Genomic DNA, 26,184 nt, shown 5'->3' with positions numbered 1-26,184 from the left:
CCTTTTGCTCCGGAGAGGGATTTTCAAATATTGTGGTGGTGTCTCTTGTTTCCCAGTCACTAAAGATAAGAGAGTTGCCTTTGTTCCCTGAATTTGCAATCCATCTGGGGCTCCAGGTTGGAAGATCACAGTGAGACATCAAAATGACATTTACCCAGAAACCCTAATCTGTGGAGGCTACCAGGGCTCTTGATTGAAATAATTGCAGACTTGAAGAGTGTGGTTGTTATTGATTCTTTTATTGTTCAATTTAACAATTTAAACTGTAATCATCATTATCAGGGCAGCTTGACAGTCAGTTTCTTCTGGGTCAAAGCAGATGGGCGGATGTGCATATTGATTGGATGGGTGAGCGGACTGCTCATCAGAGGAAGACCCCAACTTTGTGGAATGGTGTTCGGAAGATTGGAAAATGGGCTTAGACATCTGGCATGAGCCTGACTGGATAGCAGGCACATCTGCCCTTTCCAGTCTAGCTCTGGAAGTTTAGCTCTCCTGACAGCAGGAACTTGCTGTGGAATGGCTTTCTCCCAACCTGGTGCCCTCCAGATGTTGTAGTCCAATAACATGTGGATGGCATCAGGTTGGGTAGAGCTGTTGTGGAAAGGAAGGTGGCCTGTTGTCTGTTGCAGAAGCTGCGTGGAGGGGTGTCGAGTGCCTGAAATCCAAGCTCATTTGGCTGGGAGGAATTGCTCTTGTTTCCATGGTAGTGGTTGCTTGAGCAACAGTTCTTTGAGTATTCTCATGTCAAAGCTTCAGCAGCTCTTTTGCGTGCCACTGACTTTTCTTTTGTTTTCATGCCCAAAGAGACAAAAGTCTGCAGCTTCTGAGCCCTCATTGCTTAGACTATGAACTGTCATGTGGGGAAGGATGGAGACCATGCTAACGGCTGGCCTCCCCAACAAGCAAAGCTCAGGCAAGGGTGGGCTGCCTGGGAAATTGCCCAACTCCTCTTCACCTGTATGCTGCACAAGCCTGGCAGGAGCTGCCTCTGGTCCTCTAGACTAAGACATTTGTTATATGTTGCTGTTGTTCTGTAAGTAGCCTTGGTGTTTGAAAAGCAAAGCAAAACACAAATCATTTTAATATAGTGTTAAAAATAAATATTTGGCATATCCACAGTTTTTCTCCAATGCATACTCTGAGCATCCTCAGCATAATGTCCTAGTTTTGACCACAAGGGAGAATCCCTAGACAACTTGGCACTGTCTCCACTCCCTCCCTCCCTCTTTCCATGCCTTTCTGTGGTTGGATCCCTTTTCCCCAGATGCCGATGTAAGGAAGAACCTGAATCATGGAAGTTGAATAAAACATGGGAGACTAGCCACACAGAGGCAAACTTGTTTTGCCTCATCCTCCCAATGGTAGGGCCTGGGCTTCCTGCTTCTTGCATCCCTTTGATTTGCTGATACGAGGATCTCCAAGCAGTGTTAACTGCAGGTTAGATTGCAGGTTCCTGCTCAGTATGCATTTATGATTATTCCAGCCGCTCCAGAGCTGGTCTTTTTGGAACTGCACAGACCAGGTCTCGCTTTGACTCTCAGTGTGGTTTGGTGCGCTGGATTCAATGTGTTTGCCTACACTTCTTAGAGAACTGGATGGACTTTCAAAAGCAGGGCAGGAGAGCTCCTTCTTCTCTTCCTAACCACACCTCCTAACTGTGCACATTCTTCCCTGCTCCACCCTCCACAGCTACCACACCATGGACCTCTGCCACAACCTGTTAGGAGGAGACCTCTCCTTTCACTTACTGCGATCTCATTCAATGTGGCCACAGCCACATTTCTTGCTGTTCAAGGGCTAACAAACATCTCAGTCATTTTCTTCTAACATTTTGCAAAGCCTCTGTCTGCTTGCTTTCAAGTGTATACTCCTTGCTAGAAGTACAGTGGTACCTCGGGTTACATACGCTTCAGGTTACATACGCTTCAGGTTACAGACTCCGCTAACCCAGAAATATTACCTCAGGTTAATAACTTTGCTTCAGGTTGAGAACAGAAATTGCGCGGCGGCAGCAGGAGGCCCCATTAGCTAAAGTGCTGCTTCAGGTTAAGAACAGTTTCAGGTTAAGAACAGACCTCCAGAATGAATTAAGTACTTAACCCGAGGTACCACTGTATTAAAATTCTGTGCCCATCATAGCTGGATTGTGTGACCAATATGAAATTGTTCAAATTTGCTGTTTTGTATTATACATTCTAGTTTTGCTCACCATGAGAAGGGACTGCTGAAAATCTGGTTCAGCAGCTGCTCTGACTTCTGAAACTTCAACCATCAGTGCCCAGACACTTTATAGCTGTAAAGGATCTTGCTTTTTAAAAATTAAAGAACCATGAAATTCTCAGAAAGTTGAATTCTTTGCCTTCAATTTCACGTAATCTGCTTTTCCTGCTCTTCCTGATAATGTAAGTCCAGGTCCTTTTTGAAGCGCTTGTGCAGCGTGACTACATTGGGCTTTAAACTATCCTGGCTGTCAGTTTCCTTGGAGGGCTCTGGGTTTTTGCATCTTCAGAGAGTTTTCCTGCTTTGTCACCAGAAATCTGGACGGTTTTTGTAGGAGCTGGCACAGGAACACAGACCATTGAACATCTGTGTGCACTTATCCTCATAAAAGATACAGAGAGAGAATGAATTAATAGATGATGAAATAACTGCTAGAGCCGGGTTTTATTCCATTTCAGTTCCAGGTAGACAATGTTCTGTGGCCTGTGAATGATGGGAATGAGCTGTTCTTCCCATTAGGAACTGCAAATGCTGCCCCAACACAGCCCGTGAAATCACTCCTGCTGTTTCCTGGCACAAGTGACAGCCTTCTTTCTGCTGCCCCAGCTCTAAGAAGGAGTGCTTCTGGTCATTGCAAGCATCGATTAAAAAAAATAAATCACATTAATTCATGTCTTCAACTACTGCTGGTCTGTGAGCTACTTTGTGCTCGTATTGCAAGTCATTGCAGGATGAGGTTCACTGAAGCTCAAGTCCAATGATCCATCTTTTGTTTATTTATTTATTGGATTTGCAGACCACCTTTCAGTGCAAGATGCCCAGGGCGGCAGCTCGTGAAAGCAGGAAAAGCACCATATAGAAGCCATACAAATGGCCCTAGCAGCAGTTTCCGAGTGTCAGTAAAATTAGTATATTTATAAAATCCAACAAGCCATTAAAAAACACAACACAGAGCACTGCATGCCAAAAAGTTCTGTCGTCAGACGCCCCCCCCCCACCTAATTTCAAATACTGTGTATTTGCATGTAGAATGAGATGCTAAAGAGGGCCTCCAATGAAGAGCAGGCTCATAATGGGCCAAAGGTGAGCCCGTTCCCAAACAGTTCAGGGCTCTGTTGGCTGCTAAGCAGAGGCTAGCAATGTCTGTCAGTGGTGAGCAAGGATGTCATTATGCCCCGCTGTCAAGGATCTCACCCCTGCAGGAGTCTGGTCACCTTCTCCCCATGGCAATTCCTCCTCTGGGCTACACCACAGAGGCAATGCTGCACTCTCATATTATAACTGGGGGAGGAAACCTTCCCCTCTTCATGTTGCTCATAATTTTCTAAATATCTCTCTGACCTCCACAAAGTGGGGCTTTCCAGCTGAGAAAAACATGGCTACAGTGCTTCAACCTTTACACGTGTGGAAGGCATTTTGGCCCCAGGATAATTTCCCCTTTTTGTTTTCTGTGCCACAATATTATTTTTGAGACAGGTTGACTTGAACTGCGAGTCCTATTCCAGGTGTGGCCACAACATTGGCTTACGAAATATTATTAAATGTTTGGCTTTCTTAATAACCTCTTGGAACTGATTTTGCTTCTCTCTCATTGCAACAGTCCACCGTGTGGACCCTACCTAAGATCTCTCTCTTGGATAATCGCAAACAATTTCTTACCTCGTTCCGGTTCTCTGGTCACATGCTGGCTACCCCCAAATAATTCTAAATCCTTTCAATATCAGCAGTTTTGATTGGTTTAGGATTTCTCCTGTAGTCCTACCAGTGAGAGTTACATGCTTTATTTACATGCTCCACCTTTATTGGTTGGTTCTTCAGACACACAAATTTGGAAATAGTGCCATTAATTTCTAAATAAATCTAGATTGTTTTGGGTAAGGGCCGTAGCTCAGTGTTGCAGCATAGGTTCTACATGCAGAAGGTCCCAGGTTCAATACATGCCATCTGCAGGTAGGCCTGGGAAAGACGTCTGAATTCTGAGGAACTGCTACCAGTCAGAACAGACAATACTGAACTGGTTGAACCAATGGTCTGACTCAGTGTATGGAAACTCCCTGCATTCCAAATTTGCTAACTTATCCCAGGGGTGGCCCTTTAAAGTGACCCCTATGCAAAACAGTGGCAACATTGAGCCAAGAGGGTCCTTGGCCTCCCAGGGTCTTTGGCCTTATAAAAACCAGAAGATCCACCAGGAACTCCTTTCTATCTTCTGTTTCTCACCTTTCTTTGAAACAAGCTTCATGGAGCCCCTGAAACTCCTTTCTGGGTTTGAACCTGGCAAACTTTGCTGTCATCTATGCAGCAACAGCCAAGTCTAGCCCTCTCTCATCACATTTCCCTATAGTCCAGTCATGGAGCAGCTGCCTTAGCGTTATGTTCCTCCTTCTCCTCCTTCACTTGTTGGAGGCTAATTAGGGCTGCTACTCCACACTCAGTCTGCTTCTGCAAACACTCATTTCCACACACACACACACACACACACACACACACACACACACAACCTAAAAACACCAGAACTTTATGAGACAGACAGACAGACAGACAGAGAGACAAGTGTGTTTTTCACTTTTTTTATGAATGATCTTTTTTTTTTGTGCTGTATTTTCACACCTTGTTTCGATTAGAAATTATGTGACAGACAGACAGATGCTACTTTGGGAGCACAAGAGTGAAATGTATCCATAGAGTGATTCCAGGCTAAGAAGCAAAGGAATTTTATTTCAAAAGGCAGTGGAGCTGTGTAAAAACAGCAGTTCACAGGGCATCCAATGCATCTCATGTGTGCATGTTTTTTGTGCCATCTACATGACATTCCCATCCAAGTTGGCAGGCCACACTCACACACCCCATTTAATTTGTCTTTCCTGATCTACAGATAAAAGTGGTAAGGGGGGAAATCCAACATAATATCCCATGATACCCAACTGTGGACATATTGAAGTGTATTGTGTGGGCTATTTGTGTGTGTGTGTGTGTGTGTGTGTGTGTGTGTGTAGTGACATTTTTCAGGATGCCATCTTTCACAAGACCCCCCAGCTTTCACTGGTGGGCTGCTGCTGGGAGTGGCATGACACACACTTTTAAAAATGAGTTTGTTTTCTGGTATATCAGAAACATAATTTTTAAAAATGGCAGCGCACCCAGGTAAACCAAAAGCTGCAGGCATGCCCACAATGGACCTCAGGTTTCCAGAACTCATGGAGGATGAGGAAGTACTAATTGAGGGGAGGGGACAACAAGACATCTCATCAAGCACCTCCCACTAGTGTGGATGGGAAACATTTGAGACAGAGTTCAACTGAAAGTGCTCATGTGTGGATGAAGGTGTACAAAAGCACATATGGAAAAATCTGATCTGTGACACGCACATGCATACAGACACTCTGGAGTCTACATATGTGTACACCTTAAGGTGTGATTGCAGCATACACATTTGCCAGCCTGTACATCATACAGAGACATCTGGCATCCTTGCAAGTCTCACCCCACAAGGGCTTGCTGCTGTTGACTGCATAGACAATGGGCTCATCCACACTTCGCCTAGAAACTTCGGTTTTGTCTTTCCTCCTGAAAACCTGCTCTTTAGTGCTTAATTGCAGCAAATGACAATCTCTGGAAATCCTGGGTGCTGTTTGTTCTGATTCAGCACTAAAACACGTGTTTTTGTAGGGGAAAGCAGCAGGGCAAGTGGAAGTGTGGGTGAACCACACACAACCAAGTAAGCCAGGATCCTGTTTCTAGCCTTCATAAACTGGTGCTGGGATCCAGTTGAAGTATGCCAGGGGGCAGCTCTGTCTATTTCAGCACCATGGACAGCGGGTTCATTTGCATACTTTGTTGAGCCCTGAGCAGAGCTTGGCAACAGATTGGATTCTGTCTCAAATCAGCAAGCTCAGCCTGAATTACCTCTGCTGTCCCAGGCTGTGATCTGGGACCTGGAGCGTTCTGCAGACTGCAGTTGTGCTGCAAACCAAAAGATCTGGTTTCTGGACCAGATTCTGATGAATCTGTCAGGCCTGCCAGATTTGATTTTAGATAGAGCGGAATTAAGTTGTCATCTAAGAAACCACAATGTTGAAAACCTGACAATATTTATAACCGACTGCAGAGTCCAACTCACACTATGCCAGATTTCAGATTGTTAAGAATGGTATTAAAGTTAATAAAGAATCCCATTGAGGAGACAATATGAAACACGCCAGCTTCTTGGTCTCATTTCATGTGTACAGCAACTAATGGGGAGTATGGAGTGTGTGTGTGTGTGTGTGTGTGTCTGTCTGTCTGTCTGTCTGTCTGTCTGTCTGTCTGTCTTCATAACAAAACTGAGGATCTCATTGTGGGTAAAGTGTCAGACTTAGAACAGGGAGGGCTGGATTCAAATCCCCAATCAGGCACAAACTTAATGGGGTGGCCTAAAGCTTCACCAATCGCACCTCACAATGATGTTGCAAGGATAAGGGTAGGGGATTGGCTCCTCAGAGGAAAGGCAGAATTAAAATGGGGCGAGTAACGCTACTTTCATTTCCCCCAAGTTTTGTCTGGAGCTGAAATGGCTTGAGATAATGAACCAAACTAGACTACTGAAATAGTACCGAAGTAGTTACTACCGTTGAATTGTATGTTCCAAAAAGACAGGATAAAATAATCCTGCATTTCAAAACTGTCTGGAGAGCGTCAGATTGGGGAAATCTGATGTCAGCCTGTCTTTGCTCCCTCTTTCTGTGGGAGCCAAGCCAGGCAGCAGTCACTTTTAATCTGTGGAGTGGAGAGGGAGAGAGCAGTTTTTCAGAGCTTTTCTCCCATTCCAGGCTTTGAGTCCAGAAGATTCTACTTGCAGCTTGTCGTGCCTTGTTTTACTTTCTTTCCTTGGTTTCTTGCCCTCTGTTTTTTCCTCTTTCTTCTGGTGACCATTGGAATGTTTCCACCCTCCTCCTGCAACTGTTTCTTTGGGGTTCTGAGGACTCCTGCTTTTAAATCTACTTCTGGGCCTTTCCGCACTTCTTTCCCTCTTGACAGTTGCATGGGATACTGCTGCCCTTGTTTGGCCTTCCACACAGACACTCTGCAGTTTCAGGTAATGAGGCTGCTGAGGAGGGAGGGAGGGAGGTCAGTGGTGAAATGCAAGAGAAGCACCTTCATGGTAGGCGATTAGCCGGTAGCTACGGCAGCAAATGCAATACAACCCACCTCTGAGGCTCTTACTCTTCTGTTAAACAGACATGGACTGATCCAGGGCAAATTCTGCACCCTGTGAAACTCCCGGCCGCCTAGGTGAGGTCAGGCCCCTCTTTACCTGGACCTCAACCTGTGCACTTGACAGCTATCTGCACTTCGGCGCAATGGGCAGGGCTACATTTGTTTGGGTTGGTCAATCTTAGCCAGCTTTTGCAAACCTGGTACTTTCCAGCATAGCGATGAAAGTTGTAGTCCAGAACATCTGGAAAACATCTTGCCAGATTGGCAAAGGCTGGTCTAAGCAATCTGTTAGTATGAAAATACTAACCTCCTCCCCCTTTTCATGACATCATTGCTGCAGATTTTAGCACATTTGCAGCCTATTTACATACAGATCTTGTGATCCACTATTTACATTCCTTTGTGATAGGAGTGTGGGAACGGAACTCAGACACTGAACTTCCTTCCTGTGTGCTTTTGTATTTTTTCTCTTTGTTTGTTGCTTTCGGACAGAGCAGACATGTGTGAAGCTGCTGCTCGCGCTAGCCATGTTTGTTGTTTTGATTTGTAAATAAAGGAAGCTTTCGCGATGCCAGTGCCTCCACAGCCTCACTTCTTGCTGTTACTCTGCTGATACATAGCGTGCCCACAGCTCCACAGGAGGTGGGTCTCTGATATTGGATGCTGGCTCCGCTGATGCCGTTTGGGGGCCCTCCCGACACAATCTTGGTGGTTTGCTTGGAGGGTAAAATGAGTCTGGTACTAGCTGCAAGTTGACTTTTCACAAAACTGGGAGTGTCACATTTTAAAAAAATGTTATGCAGCTCTCTGGTTCTCTCTGAACCAGTGGGCATGACACAGCTGCTGTGGGTGGGTGTCCATTTCCAGCTCAGCACACACTAACTAAAGCCCTTATTGTGGGTGCCATTTTATGACCCCGCTTTAGTTTTTAAAAATCATTATTTATCTATTGCTAAATGCTCTCCTGGCTTTTTTTTTTTTAAGTGAAACCAAGGCATGGTGTTGTACCATAGAATTATGGTACATCGTGATGGTGTTATAGCACCATAACTCTCTTTCATTGTTGCTTTTTAAACATAGCTAGAGAAGCATTTTAGTGACAATTTTAAAAGTTGATTAAAATAATACAAACAGGGTCACAAAACAGCACCCACCACAAATGTCACTATCAATGTGTGCTGAGCTGTGATAAGCTAACTTTCCATATGTGTCGCTGCCCATGTTGAACCCTTCGCTTTTAAAACCATATTTACACATGTGGAGATTGTGGTACTCTTTCATCCTTCTCGAAAATTCCACCCAGTGTGGTCTGAGAGATGGTAGAAGAGCCACAAGGAAAACACAGGGTGGCAGTGACTGTATGGTGTCATCATGTGGAACATGTCCCATAAGAAGTGAGTGAATGAAACTTGGGAATTCCAACTTTGATGCCTAGCATGAACGGGGCCCTGAGATAGGGCTATATATTCTCATCTGCTCTGAACCCAGCACTCTTTGTGACACAGAGAACACAAATATATTTATTTGGAGGATTGAAGTATACTGGAGAAAGGGACTAGATTTGTGCTTGACAAACCCCACCTATGGGGAAGAGCTGCTGCTCCCCAGGCAAAGAGGTTGTTGATGCGTGTTACTCCCCTCTTGCAGAGCAAATGTCCTCAGGAGGGCTGGTGTTTGCAGCAGAAGGTGGGCAATGTCAAAGATGCTGCAGATACAGATCTGTCACCTCTCAGACTTGAAACAACCTGTCCTTGGGCATACCCCCAAAATCTGATGCACTCCCTGAAGTGATGGGGTGTTGGAGCAAGGAAGGAGGCCCGTGGGCTGGTTGCTGCCTACCCACCCCAGGTCTCCTCCCTCCACTGCTCTCTCAGTGCATGAACGCACAACCCTTAAGCTCGTATGCATGCACAGCTTTTTAGTGAGAGGTCAGGAGTTTGCTTGATACCCTCCCTGCTTGTCTTTCCCCAGCAACCCTTGAGTATCTCTGTCCTCGGAATAGACTAAAAGTGCCCACTTTACATTTCTGCAACCTGAAGACTGTGTGTGTGTTTGCATCTGCATTTGGAGAGCTGGTTTAGAGGAAGAGGAACTTGGGAATGCAGCAGGAAGGCTCTGTCCTTTCTCTGACGTGCTTTGATGTTCTCTGACCCTTCCTATGGAGAAGGCAGGTGGGAAGGCTGAGCATGACTGCAGTGCACCAGAGAGAGGGGGAGAGAGAGAAAGAGAGAGAGAGAGAGAGAGAGAGAGAGAGAGAGAGAGAGAGAGGAGAGAGACTCTTCCTCCTCCTCTAGCTGGGGCACCTCTAGGCTGTTTTGCTTTCTCCTTCCCACCTTTCGGAGAACATGCTAGTGGGGTGCGGCATGCAGGCATGCAATTCTGGGCCCTCTGCAGATCTGCTTCCTCTTCCTGGGGGTGCAGCCATAGAAAGTGAATGTCAGCACTCTGCCCTTCTGCCTGTGCGCTCCCATCTTTATTCATGAGGGTAAAATGGAGAATGGCTGGCTGTGGAGTAATGTTGTTGGGAAATAAATAAATAAATAAAAACAAACAGGTGCATTTCCATCCAGCGGGAGCATGACTCATCCCCCCCACCTCCCCGCCCTTGCCTATCACTGGGCTCCATTTGAGCAGTAGAATGCTTCAAACCAATCTTTCCCTGGTGAGCTGGGGAGGAGGAGGAGGAGTTAAGCCAGGGGGGTGGGTCTCCTTTATCAAGGCCGGTGGAAAGAGGCCAGCCCACTGCAGAGCTGTGCATCTTCCCAGCTGAAAGAGAGAGAGGAGAGCCTGTCTAGAGCTGGAAGTGGCTAGAGAGGCAGAGGAGGACGTTGTTGTTGTTGTTGCTGCTGCTGCTGCTGCTCTTGCTCCTTCTCCTTCAGAAGAAGAAAGGCAGCTCACCATGCCAGAGTGCTGGGATGGGGTAGGTACAGCTCAGCCAGGCAAGATGGTGTGTGTGTGTGTGTGTGTGTGTGTGTGTGTGTGTGTGCAGGTGATGGGGCTGCTGCATGCCACTGCTGGGCAAGGGGAGGGGGCACCCCCCCAACGTTACTGGAGACCCCAGCCTGCTCCTTAACCTCGATGTTTTCTGCCCCAGCTTAACACAGTCCAATATGAGGGGGATGGATCTGCACTAGTCCTTGAGCACGTGTGGCAGGTAGGAGCCTTGAAGGACAGCCTGGGCCATCCTCTATTAGAAGGCAGGTGGTGCTTTTCCCTTTGCAGCCACGGAAGGAGAAATCAAGGCATGATGCATTCCGAGTGCCAAAGACCAGCTTGGCCTGGAGGTCCTGCCCTCTCATTTAAATGTCAGGAGATGTGTGTAGGAATTTGTGACAAAGCAGAGAGACAGTCTGCCCTGGCTCCAGCACACTCTGTGACATTGAGGGGAAAGGGGTCCACAGGATGGACCAAGCCTCTTGTTCCTGCTTCCCTTTGGGACAATCACAGACTTGGATGGCGCACTATGGAGACAGGGCATGGGAAACCTTTGTGGATTCCCTGGGCTGGCAGGGGAAGCATCTCCTCATTTTGCAGTGACAGGGGCTGAGGCTGCAGGCATTTTGGGGGAAGGGAGGAGGAGGGGGATAATCCATGACTGGTTCCTGCAGTTTCCCTCCTTGCTGTTGTGCCTGAAGCACCCAGCAAGCAGATGGGCGAGAGGTTCCGCTGAGGCTCATGCTGCTGCCTGGTCTCACCTCTCTGCTGTGCAAAGGGCATGTGTGGCATCTGGGGAGAGAAAGTGCACCATTTTCTCTGCACACCCAGCATCCCTTTTGGCACGTACACAGCTCCTTCCCTCCTTCCCTCGCTGTTCCCATTCCTACTGGCTGTCCTCTTAGAGCCTCTCTGCCTGGCTTGCAGAGGTGGGGGGAGAAAGAGAACCTCATTTGTGGCTTTGCACTGGGTGTCAGGACTCATTTGCAAAGCAGGAGGAGAACATCTTTGGTGCCATGAAGCTGAGGCAAGACATCTCTCTGTCCTTGCTGAGACCACCCCTGGCAAACTCTTCTTCCCCAGAGCCCCACAGAGCTTTCCCCATCAAGGACAGAGCAGGTGGAGCCTGGAGGCAGAGTTGAGCCAGGGCTGTCCATCTGGAGGGCTGCCTTGCCTTTCAGCTCTGCCCTGCTGTTTGACCTTGAGCAAAGCTTGCCCTTGACAGGGATATCTCTCTCTCTCTCTCTCTCTCTCTCTCTCTCTCTCTCTCTCTCCCTCCCTCCCTCCCTCCCTCCCTCTCCCCCCCTCCCCAGCATTGCTGATGCTCTTGATAGGCATCTCACTCCACTTCCAAGATGTGGGGATAAGCTTGGCTAAACCTGCCAGGATGAAGGGAAGAAAGGAGGAGTTTCCCATAAGTGCAGCCTGATCCTCCTCAAGGATGGTGCTGGGACTGGAAGGGGAGAAGCGGGAGGCCAAGCTCTTTACAGCAGCTTTTTGGTTGCTCCCCTGCTACAGGGTGGAGTAGGGGGTATAGGCTGTGTGGGTGTTGTTGCCTCTAATCTACAGGGTTCCCCCCAAAAGGCGTTTGCTTCTAAAATATGCAGCTTCCTCTGTGGGTCTCGGTGGGGAGATTTTGCTGGTGAGCCATGAGTTCTGCTGGATCATGAGGCCAACCTCCTCCTCCCCCTCTTGCCCTCCTTTCTGGCATGGCTGCCTCTCCGCCGCCACCACTTTGGTCTCTCTTTGCCCTTCCTTGCTTCCATCTCTCCCCATCTGCTATTGCCAGTTGAAATGGCTGCTGTAGAGGTCAGCTGAGGGAGGAGCCCGATGAAGCTGGTCTTTCAGAAGAGCTGTGAGTCGCCTAGTTCTGAGTCAGACCGCTGGGCTGTGTAGCCCAATCTGACAGGCTGTGAGGATGTCTTGAGTAGGGTACTACGTGAGAGTAAGTATAGGAGCCTGGGGCACTCTGGGCATTTGTTTCAGGGGCTCTCTTCCCTTCCCCTCCCCATTCTGGAGTGGGAAGGGCAAACTGGGCATTTGTTACCCAGCGGAGGATTCTGTGTGTTGCAGAGCTGCTGGCCTCTCCCATCCCAAATGCCCTATCTATGGCCTCATTTTTAATGTTCTATCTATCTAATTTATATTCTGCATTTTTCTGCAAGAGAGCAATAAAATGCAATAGACTATATCAAAACAGAGATGCAATAGATGTACAATATAAAAAATGAGAAGTGGTGGAGCTTCTGGAATTGACACCTTCCACCCTGGTAACCCCCCCCCCCCGCCCCCAATCCCAGGTATGTACAAGCTATTTGGAGCTACTCATTCATGCAATGGCAGCCTGCACATGTTCTGAAGCCCAAAGGAAATATTCCCACCACAGCATGAGAACCTCTGCCAACACTGTCTGGTCGCAAGTGATGCTGGTCATACTTGTGAGATGCTGATGTGAGAAGGAGCCACATTGTCTTGCTGTCCCTAGAGCTTAATTGGCGTGGCGTGAGGCCGAACCATACCATACAAACCATACAAAGACCTGGCCCTGAGAAGGGGCTCCGCTGCCAAAACTTGGCTCCAGATAATTGGAAGAACATAGAAAGAGCCTGCTGGATCAGGCCAAGGGCCCATCCAGTCCAGAATTTCTGTTCTCACAGTGGCCAACCAGATGACCATGAGAAAGCAGTCTCTGAGCACAAGAGGCGTCTCCCCTCCTGTGACTTCCAGCATCTGTTATTCAGGAGCATTACTGCCTTCAACTGTGGCACCACCATGGCTAGGAGCTAGTAGAAGAATAAAGAATAACAACACTAAGCTATTCTGCAGCACTTTCAGGTTTTTAACGGGTTTCAAAAACATTACCTCAATACTAGTCGAATTGTCTCATTTTAATTTTATTTGACAAAATTTGCATATCCCTTAGCTGTAAGCAAATCCTCTAAGCAGCTTACAGAGATAGATTCATGTATGCCTTAAAAGTATTTTTATCCATTTTATCAATGAAAATGTTGACCAAGATGGTGGCTGCTATGAAAAAGCTGAATAGCATATTAGGGATTATCAGGAAAGGCAGAATGATAATGCCTTCATGCTACCCTTCCTGCCCCAGACCTACAACTCCCATCGGCATCAGCCAATATGGCCAAATGTTGCTGGGGCTGATGGGAGTTGTAGTTCAAAACATCTGGAGGACACCAGCTTGGGGAAAACTATACCCATTTTATTTTGCAACTGCATTTGGAATGTGTGTGTGTAATTTGGGATATTGTAGAACTGAACAGAACAGGGGAGCTGCCATGAGCAGGAGCCTGGAACAGCTTCCCAGGTTATTGGCTTAGCTGTTTCTGTTTACAATTGTTTTAATGGTTATGTTTTCCCATAGCTTGGCTTTATTGTGTATGTTAATTAAAGATGTTGTAATATTATTCCGTATTTTAATTATGGATTGATCTTACAGTTGTTAGAAGCCATTTTGGCATATAAGCAGGATATACATTATTATTATTATTAATAGCTAATAATAGATCTGGATTGCCTTCTTCCAAGTGAGCAGCAGGGCCCCAATCCCTTCCTTGAGTCCTTTGGGCCACTAGAATATTTATGAATACTGTTGGCAACTGTGGCCCAGTTATACTCATGCGTTGGCATCAGGGGCATTGGTGCCCAGCCTCTCAGGACAGGGACAGATCACAACCTTCTGTTTTGAATAATTTCACTAGGCCAGGGTCACTAGGGACCCATAGTCAGATGCCCCATCATCAGCTATGTTCAGATACATTTGATCCATCCTGGCAGGAGGTTGGCTTCCTCCTTGCTGCTGTTTGACCTCCATTTTCTGCCTCTTTCTTGTGGGTCCATGGTGTGTGAGAGCAGATGAACTGGTCCCTGATCCACTGGCTCCCACATCATTATTGGAATTGACTAACCTAGGCCATCATCCTAGAAATGTATCACTTCAACTTAACAAATTGCAATCTATTTGCATCATTTTTATAATCGTTCAGGGAGTCCTTTTAAAAAGTGGGTGTTTTAGGTTGTTCTCACAGCAGCTCCATGAGGTAGATTGCTACTATGTGTGTTTTACGAGAGGGGAACCCCACTTATCCCATGCAGGATATGGATGTTCATCCCTCTGCCCACTTATTATATATATATTTATTATTTCATTGCATTTATATCCCACCTTTTTCTCCAAGGTGCTCTAAGTGCCATACACAGTCCTCCTCATTTAATCCACACAACAACCCTGTGAGGTAGGATAGGTTGAGAGGCAGTGATTGGCCCAAGATCACCTGGTGAGCTTCATGGCAGAAGGTGGCAGGGTTTGAACCCAGGTCTTAGTTTGACACTCTTAACTGCTCCACCATACTTGCTGATGGCTTTTGTGGTGGCCCTGGAAACACACAAAGAGGATGGGCAGGGGAGCCAGGCTTCCACACTTCTGAGGTCTTATGGGAAAATGGGGACTGGCTTCTTCTAACAGTACAAACAGGCTGACCATGGAAGCAGCAGTGCCTTCCACAGGGAAAATTGGAAAGTGGGACTCGGAGAGAGAAGACGGGGGTGCCTCTTTCTCCATTCTGAAGCGGATCAATCAATGTGCACCTGGACCCTTCTTCCTGCCAGGGGAGGACTGATACAACTCTTTCTCTTCCATCTTTCCTCCAGGAGCACGATATCGAGACTCCATATGGGCTGCTGCATGTCGTCATTCGGGGGTCCCCGAAGGGAAATCGCCCGGCTCTCCTGACGTACCATGATGTGGGACTCAATCGTAAGTGTAGCACTTTCCTTCTGACCAGGGCAGGAGAGGAGTAACTCCACCAAAGGGTGGGAGGTTCTCAGTTGCTGTTGATTGGACCAACTGTGCTTCATGGTTTGCGCACCAGAAAGGAGCAGGATGGGGGCAGCAGGCCACAACTTCAGTGCCTGAGGCCTCCTTGGCTGATTTGCACTTGTGGGGCTGCGAGTCCCAAGATGTTTTGAGGCAGAAGAGAGGGGTCCGATTTTAGTTGGTCACCAAGAAACAGAGACACAGAGTTGGGTAGAGAACTATGATTAGGCCAGCCAAAAGTCTGAAGACAACATAAGCTTCCAAGCTACACCAAGCACTTCCTCTGATAAAACGAGCATTTTTAAAAAGGGTATAAATTCTTGCATTTATTCTTAGACTAGGCTGGTCCAGCAGATCAAGAGGCAGATGAAAATCGAGACCAAGAGGATTTATTTGAGGTTCCTCATGAATAAATAAATAAATTTGAAACTCCCTGCCTATTGACATCAAGCAGGCCCTTCACCGTACTCTTTTCAGGGCCTGGGTATAACTTTTATTTAAGGCAGGCCTATCCAGGCATGTAGATGTTGACACCTTTTAATCTTTTTTGGCTGTTTTAATTATTTTAAACTGTTTTTCTTTCTTGATAATTTTAATGTTTTTTTGTAAACTGCTTAGTTTACAGTCAAGAAGTGTATAAATTTTGTTAAATGAATAATTAAAGCTGGAGGCCCTATTGTTGAGTCCTCTTCCTTATGCCCGCTGTCACCTGTGTGCCCAATAATGTCTTGAACAATTTGAGTATGGTGGTTGCAAATTTCCCTTCATGGCACCACGGAGTCTTCCGTGTCTTAGAAATATGCTTTGTTCACACATATTTACACCTGGAGCCTTCAACAGAGGGGGTGCAGAACATCACACCCAAAGAGTGTCCCTCAATGCTTCTCTCATAGCTTCAGCAAACTTGGCTCCAAAGCAACAGCCAGTTATGGCCCCTGATCTCTCAGTGCAGTCTCTTCCAGCCAGGGTTCAGGAATCCATTAGTTGGAGTCTTCTCAAACTCTAACCCTTCACTGAATGTGGAGCTTGCCTCCCCAATCATAACAATAAGGAACATAGGAAACTATGATTTTGAGTCAGACAGCTTGATCCATCTAGCTCAGTGTTGTCTGCACTGACCGGCAGCAGCCCTCCAGGACTTCAAGCAGGGATCTCTCCCAGCCCTTCCTGGAGATGCTGGTGATTGAATTCTGCAGGCAAAGCAGCTGCTTTTCCACTGAGCTGCAACCCAAGATTCTGACAGTGCAGATGGCAAGTGTTGACATTTCAAACTAGTCACAGGGGCTACTAACTGACCAGGAAAAATCAGGCCTACTCTGCTGCCCTGTGCCTTTGGCAGAGGCTGGCTGGTGGCAGAGGCTGCTGTTGTTGCAGCTGATGGGGGGGGGAGAAGAGATGTGGCTGGGTGAGGAGGCGGCGGTCATGTGACTGATCGGCATGAAACTGCTGCTGCTTGTCCAAAAAGGTCACCTTGGAATGCTGCAGAGGGAGAGGGGGGCTGCAGGAAAGGTGGCTGGGAGGCTGATCTGCCACAGCCTGAAAAAGGAGGGAGGCAGGAAAAAAGCTGTCAAGAGAACAGAATGGAAAGCTGCAGGCTGATTCCTTGCAGGCTTGTTCTAGGCTGCGCTGGGAGCAGAGCTGGACCAGGGACCTTGTTTCCATGCCAAACCATTGCAGTCCAGTATGTGTTTCTGTGTTGCAGGGAGTTGCACTAGATGACCCTGTGCTGGCTGGGGCTGATGGGAGTTGTAGTCCAACATCTGGAGGGCGCCAGGTTGGCAAAGGCTGCCCTAAAGTGTGTGCGCGCCAGCATGGCTTGCTCCCGCCAACCCCAGCATCATATGATGGTGCTGGCTGGGGCTGATGGGAGTTGGAGTCCACCAACATCTGGAGGTTGAAGTCTGTTCTGTGGGAAACTCCAAAGGTTAGCACTCTCAGCAGCAAGGACTGGCACAATGGTGTTCTCCACCAGCAAGGCAAGGAGTGGGCACGAGAAAGGGGAAGATCAGTAGGCCTGGTCCCCCAGAGCAGCTGGGGAATGCAGGCCAGGCCTTCTGCAAGGCCCATGGCTAGTGCTGCTGGCTATGGTTGAGGCAGGCAACACAAGTTGCCTCAGCAAAGTCTTGGATATGCTGACAGAGCTTCAGTGTGGGGGTGTGATAGTCAAGATGGAAGCACCACCCTCTGGCTGTGCCATCTGGCCAAATAAAAGGCCAGTGCCTTTTTCTAGGCTGTGAGGCATTATCAGTGGTTCCCTAAGTGGGGACTAGTGGGGTGTCAAGTAGTGGGATTACATGGAGGCAAGTGCTAAGAGGCAAGGGGGTAGCAGGAGAGCTCTAGAGATGTGACTATCAGACTTTGAAAAGTAGGTATCACTGGATCAAGTTCATAAATTTTATTGACTCAACTAAACTAAGTAATCTTAATTGGATTTTTGAATAAATGTGTGATTCATTGTGGCTTTTTCGAATTTTATTCTCTTATTATCTTCCTTAGTGGGTCATGCAAACTGCTAATCCGAATAATACATTTTATAGTGTAGGATAGGGTAGGGTTGGGGCATTGGGGATGAGTTTATGGAACCAAGGAGACAGTGGCCAGAAAAGTTTGGGAACCACTGTTTCAGGCTCTGGGGACTGCCTTTTAGTTTCCTCGGGGTTCCCCTGACCTCTCAAAGCCACCTGCGTCATCCACCCCTTGGAGTCTGGTGGCAGAGGTGTCTCTTCAGAGGGCTCTGGTGCCAGTGCAGTTAACCACCTGCCAATTCAATCTACATTTATACATAACAATGAACAAATGCAAATTTGTGTCATGCTCCAACCCCTTTAAGTACCCAGCAATTTCACAGGTTCCTTGTTAGTTGGACAACTGGGCCCCTGAAGGCCAGGGATGATGGTTTCCCAGCACTAGGCAGTTACACTGGTGCAGAAATAGCTTGAAAGGAATATTTCTTCCTCCCCACACCTGGCTGACATTAGGGCACAAACAGGTCACACAGGAGAGCCAGTGTGGTGTTCATGGTTAGAGTGTTAGACTGTGACCTGGGAGACTGGAGTTCGAATCCACACTCAGCCCTGAAGCCCACTGGGTGACCTTGGGCCAGTCACTGCCTCTCAGCTTAGCCTACCTCACAGGGTTGTTGTGAGGATAGAATGGGAAGGTGAGAACCACACACACCACCTTGAGCTCCTTGGAGGAAACAATGGTTTATAAATGCTATAAATACAATAATATAATAAAATAAAGGGCGGGGCAACCAGCGCTCAGAATTTATTTCCAAGGACATGCTTTGTTGTTCCTCAACCTTTGCAACCCTTTTTTTTTGTCCTGAGTCCTGTTGACTTTGACTCTGTCTCTCTTCCCGCCCCCACTTTGCTCCCTTGCAGACAAGCTTTGCTTCAACACTTTCTTCAACTTTGAGGATATGCAAGAGATCACCAAGCACTTTGTGGTCTGCCATGTGGATGCTCCTGGGCAGCAGGCAGGGGCCTCACAGTTCCCTCAGGGGTAGGTGCCTCCCATGGAGCAGCCTCTCCCAAACTGGCGCCCCCCCAGGCATTTTGGATTACAACTACAACTCCCATTATCCACCAGCATTATACAGCCGAGCTGGCTGGGGCTGATAGGAGTTGTAGTCTGAAATGTCTAGGACACACTCTGTTCTTGCTGTGTTATGGGATTGTTTGATCATCATTGCTACACCTGTCTTCCAGCACAGCTGGCCACACCTGGCCAGGTTTCCCATCAGGGATGAGGAATGTGTGGCCCTCTAGGTGTTGTCAGACCTCAGCTTCCGTCATCTCCAGCTGTCAGCCAGGTGGGCTGGAGCCAATGAGAATTGCACTTGGACCCCATCTGGAAGGGCACAGGGTTCTCCATCCCTGCCTTAAACGGAGTCCCTCAAACACTCCCTTGTGGGTCATGCTGTAGTGATGGTTGTAACTTGGCAACCTAGTGAGGATGTGAAACTTGTGGTGGATGACGACCTTCTCATTGCATGCTGATATCAACTCTTCCTGGGAGGAAGAACTGTCATGGGTCTGGGTATCAGTCATGTTGGTCATGTGAGCTGGCCCTGGTTCAAGGCTAACATGGCTGGACCTTCTCTAAGGGTAAATGGCATGGGCAACCAATAGCTCAGATGCTGAATCAGGCCAGCCCCACACCCCCACTGATTGGGGGAGGAAGGAGAGGCCCAGGACTGGCTCAGAGGATGGGGACTTCTCTAAAGGAGAATTGGGGCTTCCCCAGAAGAGAAAAAAAAAGGGGTGTGCTTCCCTAGTCCCTGGTCGGTTTTTCCCTCAGATCTCCCCCATCATGCTAGGAAAAGACTTCAACATTGTGTCCTGGCTCTCCTGCTTTTTCTTCACAGGTACCAGTATCCTTCCATGGACCAGTTAGCTGCCATGCTGCCCAGTGTCGTCCAGCACTTTGGGTGAGCCTTGGGTAACCTACTTGTCTTTGTTGTGAAATCACATGATGGGGCAGGACTCCCAGGGAGGCAGTGGAAGGAGGAGGATGGTTTTTAATTTAGCTGGAAGCAAAAGCATCATACCTTTGCTAGCTTCTTGCCCTCTCGATGTTTTGGACTCTGGTTCCCATCTTCCCCAACACCATCTGGTCCTTCTGGCTGGGGTTGATGTAGTCCAACCCATCCAGAAGGCAGCAGGATGGAGAAAATGATGGCATGAGTGAACAGTGGATAAAGTAATTGGATAAATTGCCACTGATAAGGCTGAGGAATATTTTAGATCTGGTTAATGAGTTGCTTGGAAGGAAATAAATAATCTGATACTATTTGTCTTATAAAAGTTCTATGATTAAGATATTTGGCATCGAACACGAAGCATCAAACTTTAGTTGAGTGAAGGAGGCTTGAAGGACAGCCACGAAAGTCCACCAGTGGGAGGAAGGAAGGGAAGTGGCTGCCTAGGGACCACTGATCACTTTTCTTTCCGCAGGTTCAAGTACGTGATCGGGATTGGTGTGGGAGCAGGCGCCTATGTCCTTGCCAAGTTTGCTGTAAGTGATCAGATGGTGGGTGGGTGTGTCCTGCATCCTAGCCAGGCAAGGGTTTTGGGGTTTTAAAAAAAAACTATCAAGGCCCAGCACCATTTTTGGTGTTTTCCAGGGCAGGGACCTGCAGTCTGATCCTTGGCATGCTTACTCAATGAAGCTGATTGCCGGGTAAGAAGAGTGATAGTACCAGCAATTCCTATTTGAAGTGACCTGGGACTTGCAGCTCAGGGTTTTGGAGAGAAAGGGCTTTCTCCACCCCTCCCTTTTATTTCTTAACTCCCCAGGGAAGTCTCAAGTTGTGGCTCTGAAGTGGACTGACTGTGCCTTGTTACTGGGCAGAGCAGCCTTCCTTGACTTGGTGCCCTCCAAATGTTTTAGACTACAACTCCCATCAGTTCCAGAAAAGCACTGCTCCACTGGCTGGGGCTGATGGCAGTCGTAGTCTAAAAGCATCTGGAGGGCACCAGGTTGGGGAAGGCTAGAGAAGGTTATCCAATCAGTGTATTTGTATTTTTATATTCTAAAGATATAGTGCTTGCTTTATGATGCTCGCTTTTATGCTTACTAATTGCCTCTCTGTCCCAGTGGATACATCTGTGAGCCAGAATAAACTCCATCTGCCTGTCTATCTGTTTTGATTTAGCTGATCTTCCCAGATCTGGTTGAAGGCCTTGTTCTGGTCAATGTGGACCCCAATGGCAAAGGTTGGATTGACTGGGCAGCCACCAAGGTGAGACAGCCTCCCCTCCCTGCCGCTACTGGGTGTGTGTCAGAGCCAAGTCTCTGCAGGCCAATTGAGGTTTCTGATGCTGCTGCTCAAGTAGACTCATTGCTGGGGACGGACAGCTGAGTGAGGTCTCTTTGGATCCATGAACATCTGTGCAAAAAGCAAAGTTCATGCATCTCCCTTTGACAACCCATACAGAGCAGCCCATACAGAGTGGGGCCACAGGGCATGTTTGGGGGGCAGGTGTTGGCAACTTATTGTTTTATCCATTTTTACCTGCCATTAATACATAAAATGTGAAAAAAAAATTCCCCTCCTTTCCTATCAATAAAAAATCTAATTACAATGGCCTCCCTGATTGCTCACTTTTAGTTTGCTTTGCTTAGCATACAAACAAACAAACAAACAAACAAACAAACAGAAAGCAATATATTCTGAGGTAATTAGTATAAATTACCTCATGTGGCTTGTCCTAATTCACTGGTTCTGTTTCCAGGTATGTTATTACTGCCTGCCAGTCCTTCATAAAATGGTCTGTTTCTGTCTCCTTTCTTGGCTTCTAAATTGCTGTGCTAATTGATCCATAATTAAGAAATCCCAGGGTTTTCTTAACCCAACCCAGGCATGTAGGGGTTTTCATTTTTGTGCTATCACAAATTGAGCAGCTGTTTACTAATCTCCATCTAGGGTTTTGAATTCTTGCTCAAAATATCCCAGACTGCAATAACCTGTGCAAAAAAATCATTTTTGCATTTGTTTGCTTAATCCCTGTGACCTCCCCCCCCCTTACCATTTGCACAACTTGAGAAGAAAAGCAGTTCAACCTTCAGCAGTGAAGGCAATGAGTGACTTAGCACAGAAGTGTTGAGAGTGGGGTATGTAGAGTGTGCAAATGGCACACAGAGCCTAACCCCTAAAGAGCTAGCTGCTGCCACTCTTCAGCATCTGCCACCTGAGGTAGCTGCCTCACTCTGCCTAATTAGAGGCCCAGACCTGGAAGCTGCTCACACATTTAATGTGACAAGCTAGCTCTTTTTCGGTAGGCTACTGGGGTGTGCAGCGTGTTCACATGCAACCATTCTTGGGGCAATTAAAACCCCCACGCCTCCCAAAATAAAGCTACCTGTGGCTCAGTGCAGTGCTGGATCTGTATAGTAGTTACCATGGTCCTTTGCTCCTATTTTCCAGCCTTGTGATGGAGGCTTCTCCAACCTGGAGCCCTATACCAGAGCACACTGCCATTCCTTTCTGTGGGTGTCACAGCATGGCTCATACTTGGTTGGGTGTGTGATGATGGGTTATCTCAGGAGACAGAGGGCAGGTGGGCAACAGTGGGCCATGCCCAGCTGACAAGACAGCTCCTCCCAAGAGTTCTGCTCCCCACTTGGCTTGGGTCCAAGTGACTGGGTTCTATGTCCACTCCTGACAGTCCATTGCCTGGAATGTGCTAACTGAAATTCTTGACTCACCTGTAGGATATTTCAAGCACATAGTCTCAGTCATCCTTAGCCCATCACAATGGACTGCCCCATCTTAATATCCCTGAACTGCAGAGGGAGAGGCCTGCCTTTAGTCTGCGCCCTGCCCCCCTGAGTTCACATCTAATTTGGGGCTTCATAGTGACCACAAAATAACATTGATGGGCTCCAAAGCTCAGATGACTTAAAAGGGAATTAGACCGACCTTCCCCAATTAATGGTCTTCCAAATGTTTTGGACTATGTGCATCATCCCCTGCACCAGGCAGCTGTGCTGGCTGGGGCTGGTGGGAGTTGTAGTCTGGTTGAGGAAGGCTGAACTAGACAAATTCCTGGAACAGAAGAGGATTGTCAACAGCTATTAGGTGTCGAACGTCAATTGGGCTTAGAAGAAAGTCACATTTACTTCAGGTTCAGAGGGCATCGGAGTGGACTGTTAATCTGATATTGCAAGGCAATTAATTCTTTACTCTTATGCTCTGCTTTCAACTTTCAGCTCTCTGGCCTGACCAGCACATTGCCTGACACAGTTCTGACTCACCTGTTCAGCCAGGTAAGAAGCATGCAACAGCTATGGAAGGAGCTGGGAGCAGTGGGGGTGCTTCTCCCCCCTCTTCTGCTTTTGGGGCTGTCAAAGGGCAAGACTGAGACACTTCTTGAAAGCCTCCAGCTGGCCCTGTCCAAGAATGACTGGGGGAACCTCTTTAGAAGGACATTGCAGCCCAAGTCTCCCATGCAAGGAGCTTGAGAGGCAGCCAGGTGGAGGTTGTCACATCCTGACAAGGTGTTGGTTCCTGTGATGCAGCTTCCCACCTGGTTCTGGCAATATTTTGGTGCAAGCCAAAGGTGTTGGTGACCCTGTGATGCACAGAGTGGCTGCATTTTAAGCAGACGCTTACAAGTGTGGAGGGCCTGGGGCAGAGAAGAAGTCCCTGTTTAGTTTCAGCAGTCAATAGCAACAGAATGCCTGAGACTCTGTAAAAGAGATCCAGAGTTCTGCCCCACAAAAACGACACGTTTTCAGGGCTGAGACAAAAGCCCTGAGCCAGGCCTGAATGGTAGCAGGGCTCCTTTAAAACTTAACACAGGTCTCTTCCCAAGGATGAATCGAAAGAGACCATGCTGGGAGGTGTGTGTGTGAGAGAATATGAAACCAAGTGAAAAGCCACCTGTCTGCAGCACACACACCCCTTCTGGCAGGGTATCAAATACCTTTCCTTACCCAGGATCACGGTTGGCAGCCAGCCAGCCTGCTCAGCAAACTCAAAATTGCAGGGGTGACCAGACTTCATTTTGTGCTGTGTTTCTAGGCACAGGTCTGCTCTTTAAAGCACCATATCCTAGTGGTTTGTCGTTGTCCCCCTACACTTTCCCTGCAAAAACCTGCTCTTTACTGCTGAATCCAAGCAAATAGCAATCTGTGGAAAACCCAAATTGCTGTTTGTTCTGATTCAGCATCAAAGGGTGGGTTTTTGCAAGGAAAGTGTCGGGGCAAAGAAAAGTGCTCAGACAAGGTGCTTTAAAGTGCAGACCTGTCTCTGGAAAATGTGGGGCAAAAGTTACCGTATTTTTCGCACCATACGGTGCACCGGACCATAGGGCGCACCCAGTTTTTAGGGGGGGAAATCAAGAAAAAAATCTTTTCCCCCCCAGCCCCAAAGAGCAGCGTACAGGGTGCGCACAACCTCTCCCTGCCGGAGGGGTTGCGCGCAGCTATGGAGCAAGCCAAGTTTTGGCTTCCCCTTTAGCCCCATGCAGCCTCTCCTTGCCGGGAGACGCTGCGCAGGGCTAAAGAAGCCATAGCCCCATGCAGCCTCTCCTTGCGGAGGGGTTGTGCGCAGCTATGGAAGAAGGCAAGGCAGCAAGCGGGATGGATCCCGCTTGCTGTTTTGCCTTCCCCTTTAGCCCCGCGCAGCCTCTCCTTGCGGAGGGGTTGCACGCGGCTATGGAAGAAGGCAAGGCAGCGAGCGGGATGGATCCCGCTCGCTGTTTTGCCTTCCCCTTTAGCCCCGCGCAGCCTCTCCTTGCCGGGAGATGCTGCGCAGGGCTTTCCTGGCTTTTCTGGGAGGTGGGGGAATTCCCCCACCTCCCGCAAAACCGGCAGAAGCCGCGCACACTTTAAAAGGGCTGCACGGCTTCTTCTGGCTTTCCTGGGAGGTGGGGGGATTCCCTCACCTCTCGCAAAAGCCCGCAGAAGCCGTGAGCTCTTTAAAGGGGCTGCGCGGCTTCTCCTGGCTTTTCTGGGAGGTGGGGGAATTCCCCCACCTCCCGCAAAACCGGCAGAAGCCGCGTGCACTTTAAAAGGGCTGCACGGCTTCTCCTGGCTTTCCTGGGAGGTGGGAGAAGGGACTGATGCGGCCAGTCAGTCCCTTCTCCCTCCTGTGGAAAAGCCCACAAGAGCGCACGGAGCTTGTGTGCGGCTCTTGGGGGCTTTTCCCGCCTGCCTCCCCCCTGCATTCGCTCCATAGGACGCACACACATTTTCCCTTGCTTTTTAGGAGGGAAAAAGTGCGTCCTATGGTGCGAAAAATACGGTAAGTACGGCTGAGTCCTGGGTCTGCAATTTTAGCCTGGCTCTTAAGCAGTGAGCTGTGCCCTGCAAAGAAGTGGATCCAGCAGAGTCCTTGGGCTCACAGAGGTGCTTTTCCAGTCAATGCCTCCTCCAGCCCAGAATGGTTGCTTTGGTCCTCAATGGTGCCCTGACTTGGCCTCCTTTCTGTCTGCCCTCTTTCCACACCCACAGGAAGAGCTGGTGGGGAACACAGAGCTGGTGCAAAGCTATCGGCAGCAGATCAGCAGCATGGTGAACCAGTACAACCTCCAGCTCTTCTGGAACATGTACAACAGGTAGGGGCAGGGGCTGAAGGAACTGCATGCATCTTGGACCATGCTTTCCTCCCAACAGACAGCTACCACCATACTCTCCCCAATTCCCCCCTTTTAAAATTTGCTTGCAAGCCCTATAGCTCACATCCAGTTATGATGAAGCTTGTTTTTAATAATACCTTCAAAAAACTATTTATTATTGTTTTTATTTATTAAAATGTATATACTACAGTGGTACCTCGGGTTACATACGCTTCAGGTTACATACGCTTCAGGTTACAGACTCCGATAACCCAGAAATAGTGCTTCAGGTTAAGAACTTTGCTTCAGGATGAGAACAGAAATCGTGCTCTGGCGGCGCGGCGGCCCCATTAGCTAAAGTGGTGCTTCAGGTTAAGAACAGTTTCAGATTAAGAACGGTCCTCTGGAACAAATTAAGTCCTTAACCCGAGGTACCACTGTACTTGATTGTAAAAACATCCCCTAAAACCAAGCAAATTTCCTATGCTTGACTGAGAGTTTCTTGCAGAATTTTACAAATACGTTGTAAATAAAAGGTGAAATGCCACAGTGTGATCAGAGGCGGAGCTAGCTGCTCTAGCACCTGAGTGGCATGCACCCAGGGGTGGGGTTAGCCACCCAGGGGGCAAGGCAAGTGCCCCACCCTGGGGGTGCACCGCCCACGGTGAGCGTCCTGGGGGTGGTGTCACCCCCCCTCAGGGATGACACCTGGGGCAGACCACACCCACCTTGCTCCAACTCTGGGTATGATGCAAATATTGTAGTCCTGCTGAACTCAGACATAGCACAGTGGCAGAGCCCCTGCATGTTTGTCTGCTTCAATTAAAATTCCTTATTTTCTTCTCAGTCGCAGGGACCTGGACATTAACCGACCTGGGAGCATCCCGAACGCCAAGACACTCCGGTAAGCCACTGATTTACTCCAGG

The 26,184-nt window shown here is 48.1% G+C and overlaps 1 protein-coding gene across 5 annotated transcripts in view; it reads left to right on the top strand.

The window, feature by feature from the left end:
* NDRG4 (NDRG family member 4) overlaps positions 1-26,184 on the top strand; it is a 49,819-nt gene that overhangs the window by 13,419 nt on the left and 10,216 nt on the right. For 3 of the 5 annotated variants that reach the window (XM_028739411.2, XM_028739410.2, XM_028739409.2), the window contains exons 4-11: positions 15,022-15,127; positions 18,574-18,694; positions 19,560-19,622; positions 20,149-20,209; positions 20,850-20,936; positions 22,907-22,963; positions 25,154-25,257; positions 26,105-26,161. In XM_028739411.2, the coding sequence (XP_028595244.1) occupies positions 15,022-15,127; positions 18,574-18,694; positions 19,560-19,622; positions 20,149-20,209; positions 20,850-20,936; positions 22,907-22,963; positions 25,154-25,257; positions 26,105-26,161 (656 nt within the window). Of the gene's footprint in view, positions 1-10,229; positions 10,340-15,021; positions 15,128-18,573; positions 18,695-19,559; positions 19,623-20,148; positions 20,210-20,849; positions 20,937-22,906; positions 22,964-25,153; positions 25,258-26,104; positions 26,162-26,184 lie in introns of those variants that run through there. The other 2 variants (XM_028739413.2, XM_028739412.2) reach the window with 2 other exon arrangements.

Source organism: Podarcis muralis, chromosome 7 (assembly GCF_964188315.1).
Source record: "Podarcis muralis chromosome 7, rPodMur119.hap1.1, whole genome shotgun sequence".
In the NCBI taxonomy this organism is placed as follows: Eukaryota; Metazoa; Chordata; class Lepidosauria; order Squamata; family Lacertidae; genus Podarcis; species Podarcis muralis.
The sequence above is the reverse complement of the archived record's forward strand: the minus strand, read 5'-3'. Positions and strand labels throughout refer to the sequence as shown.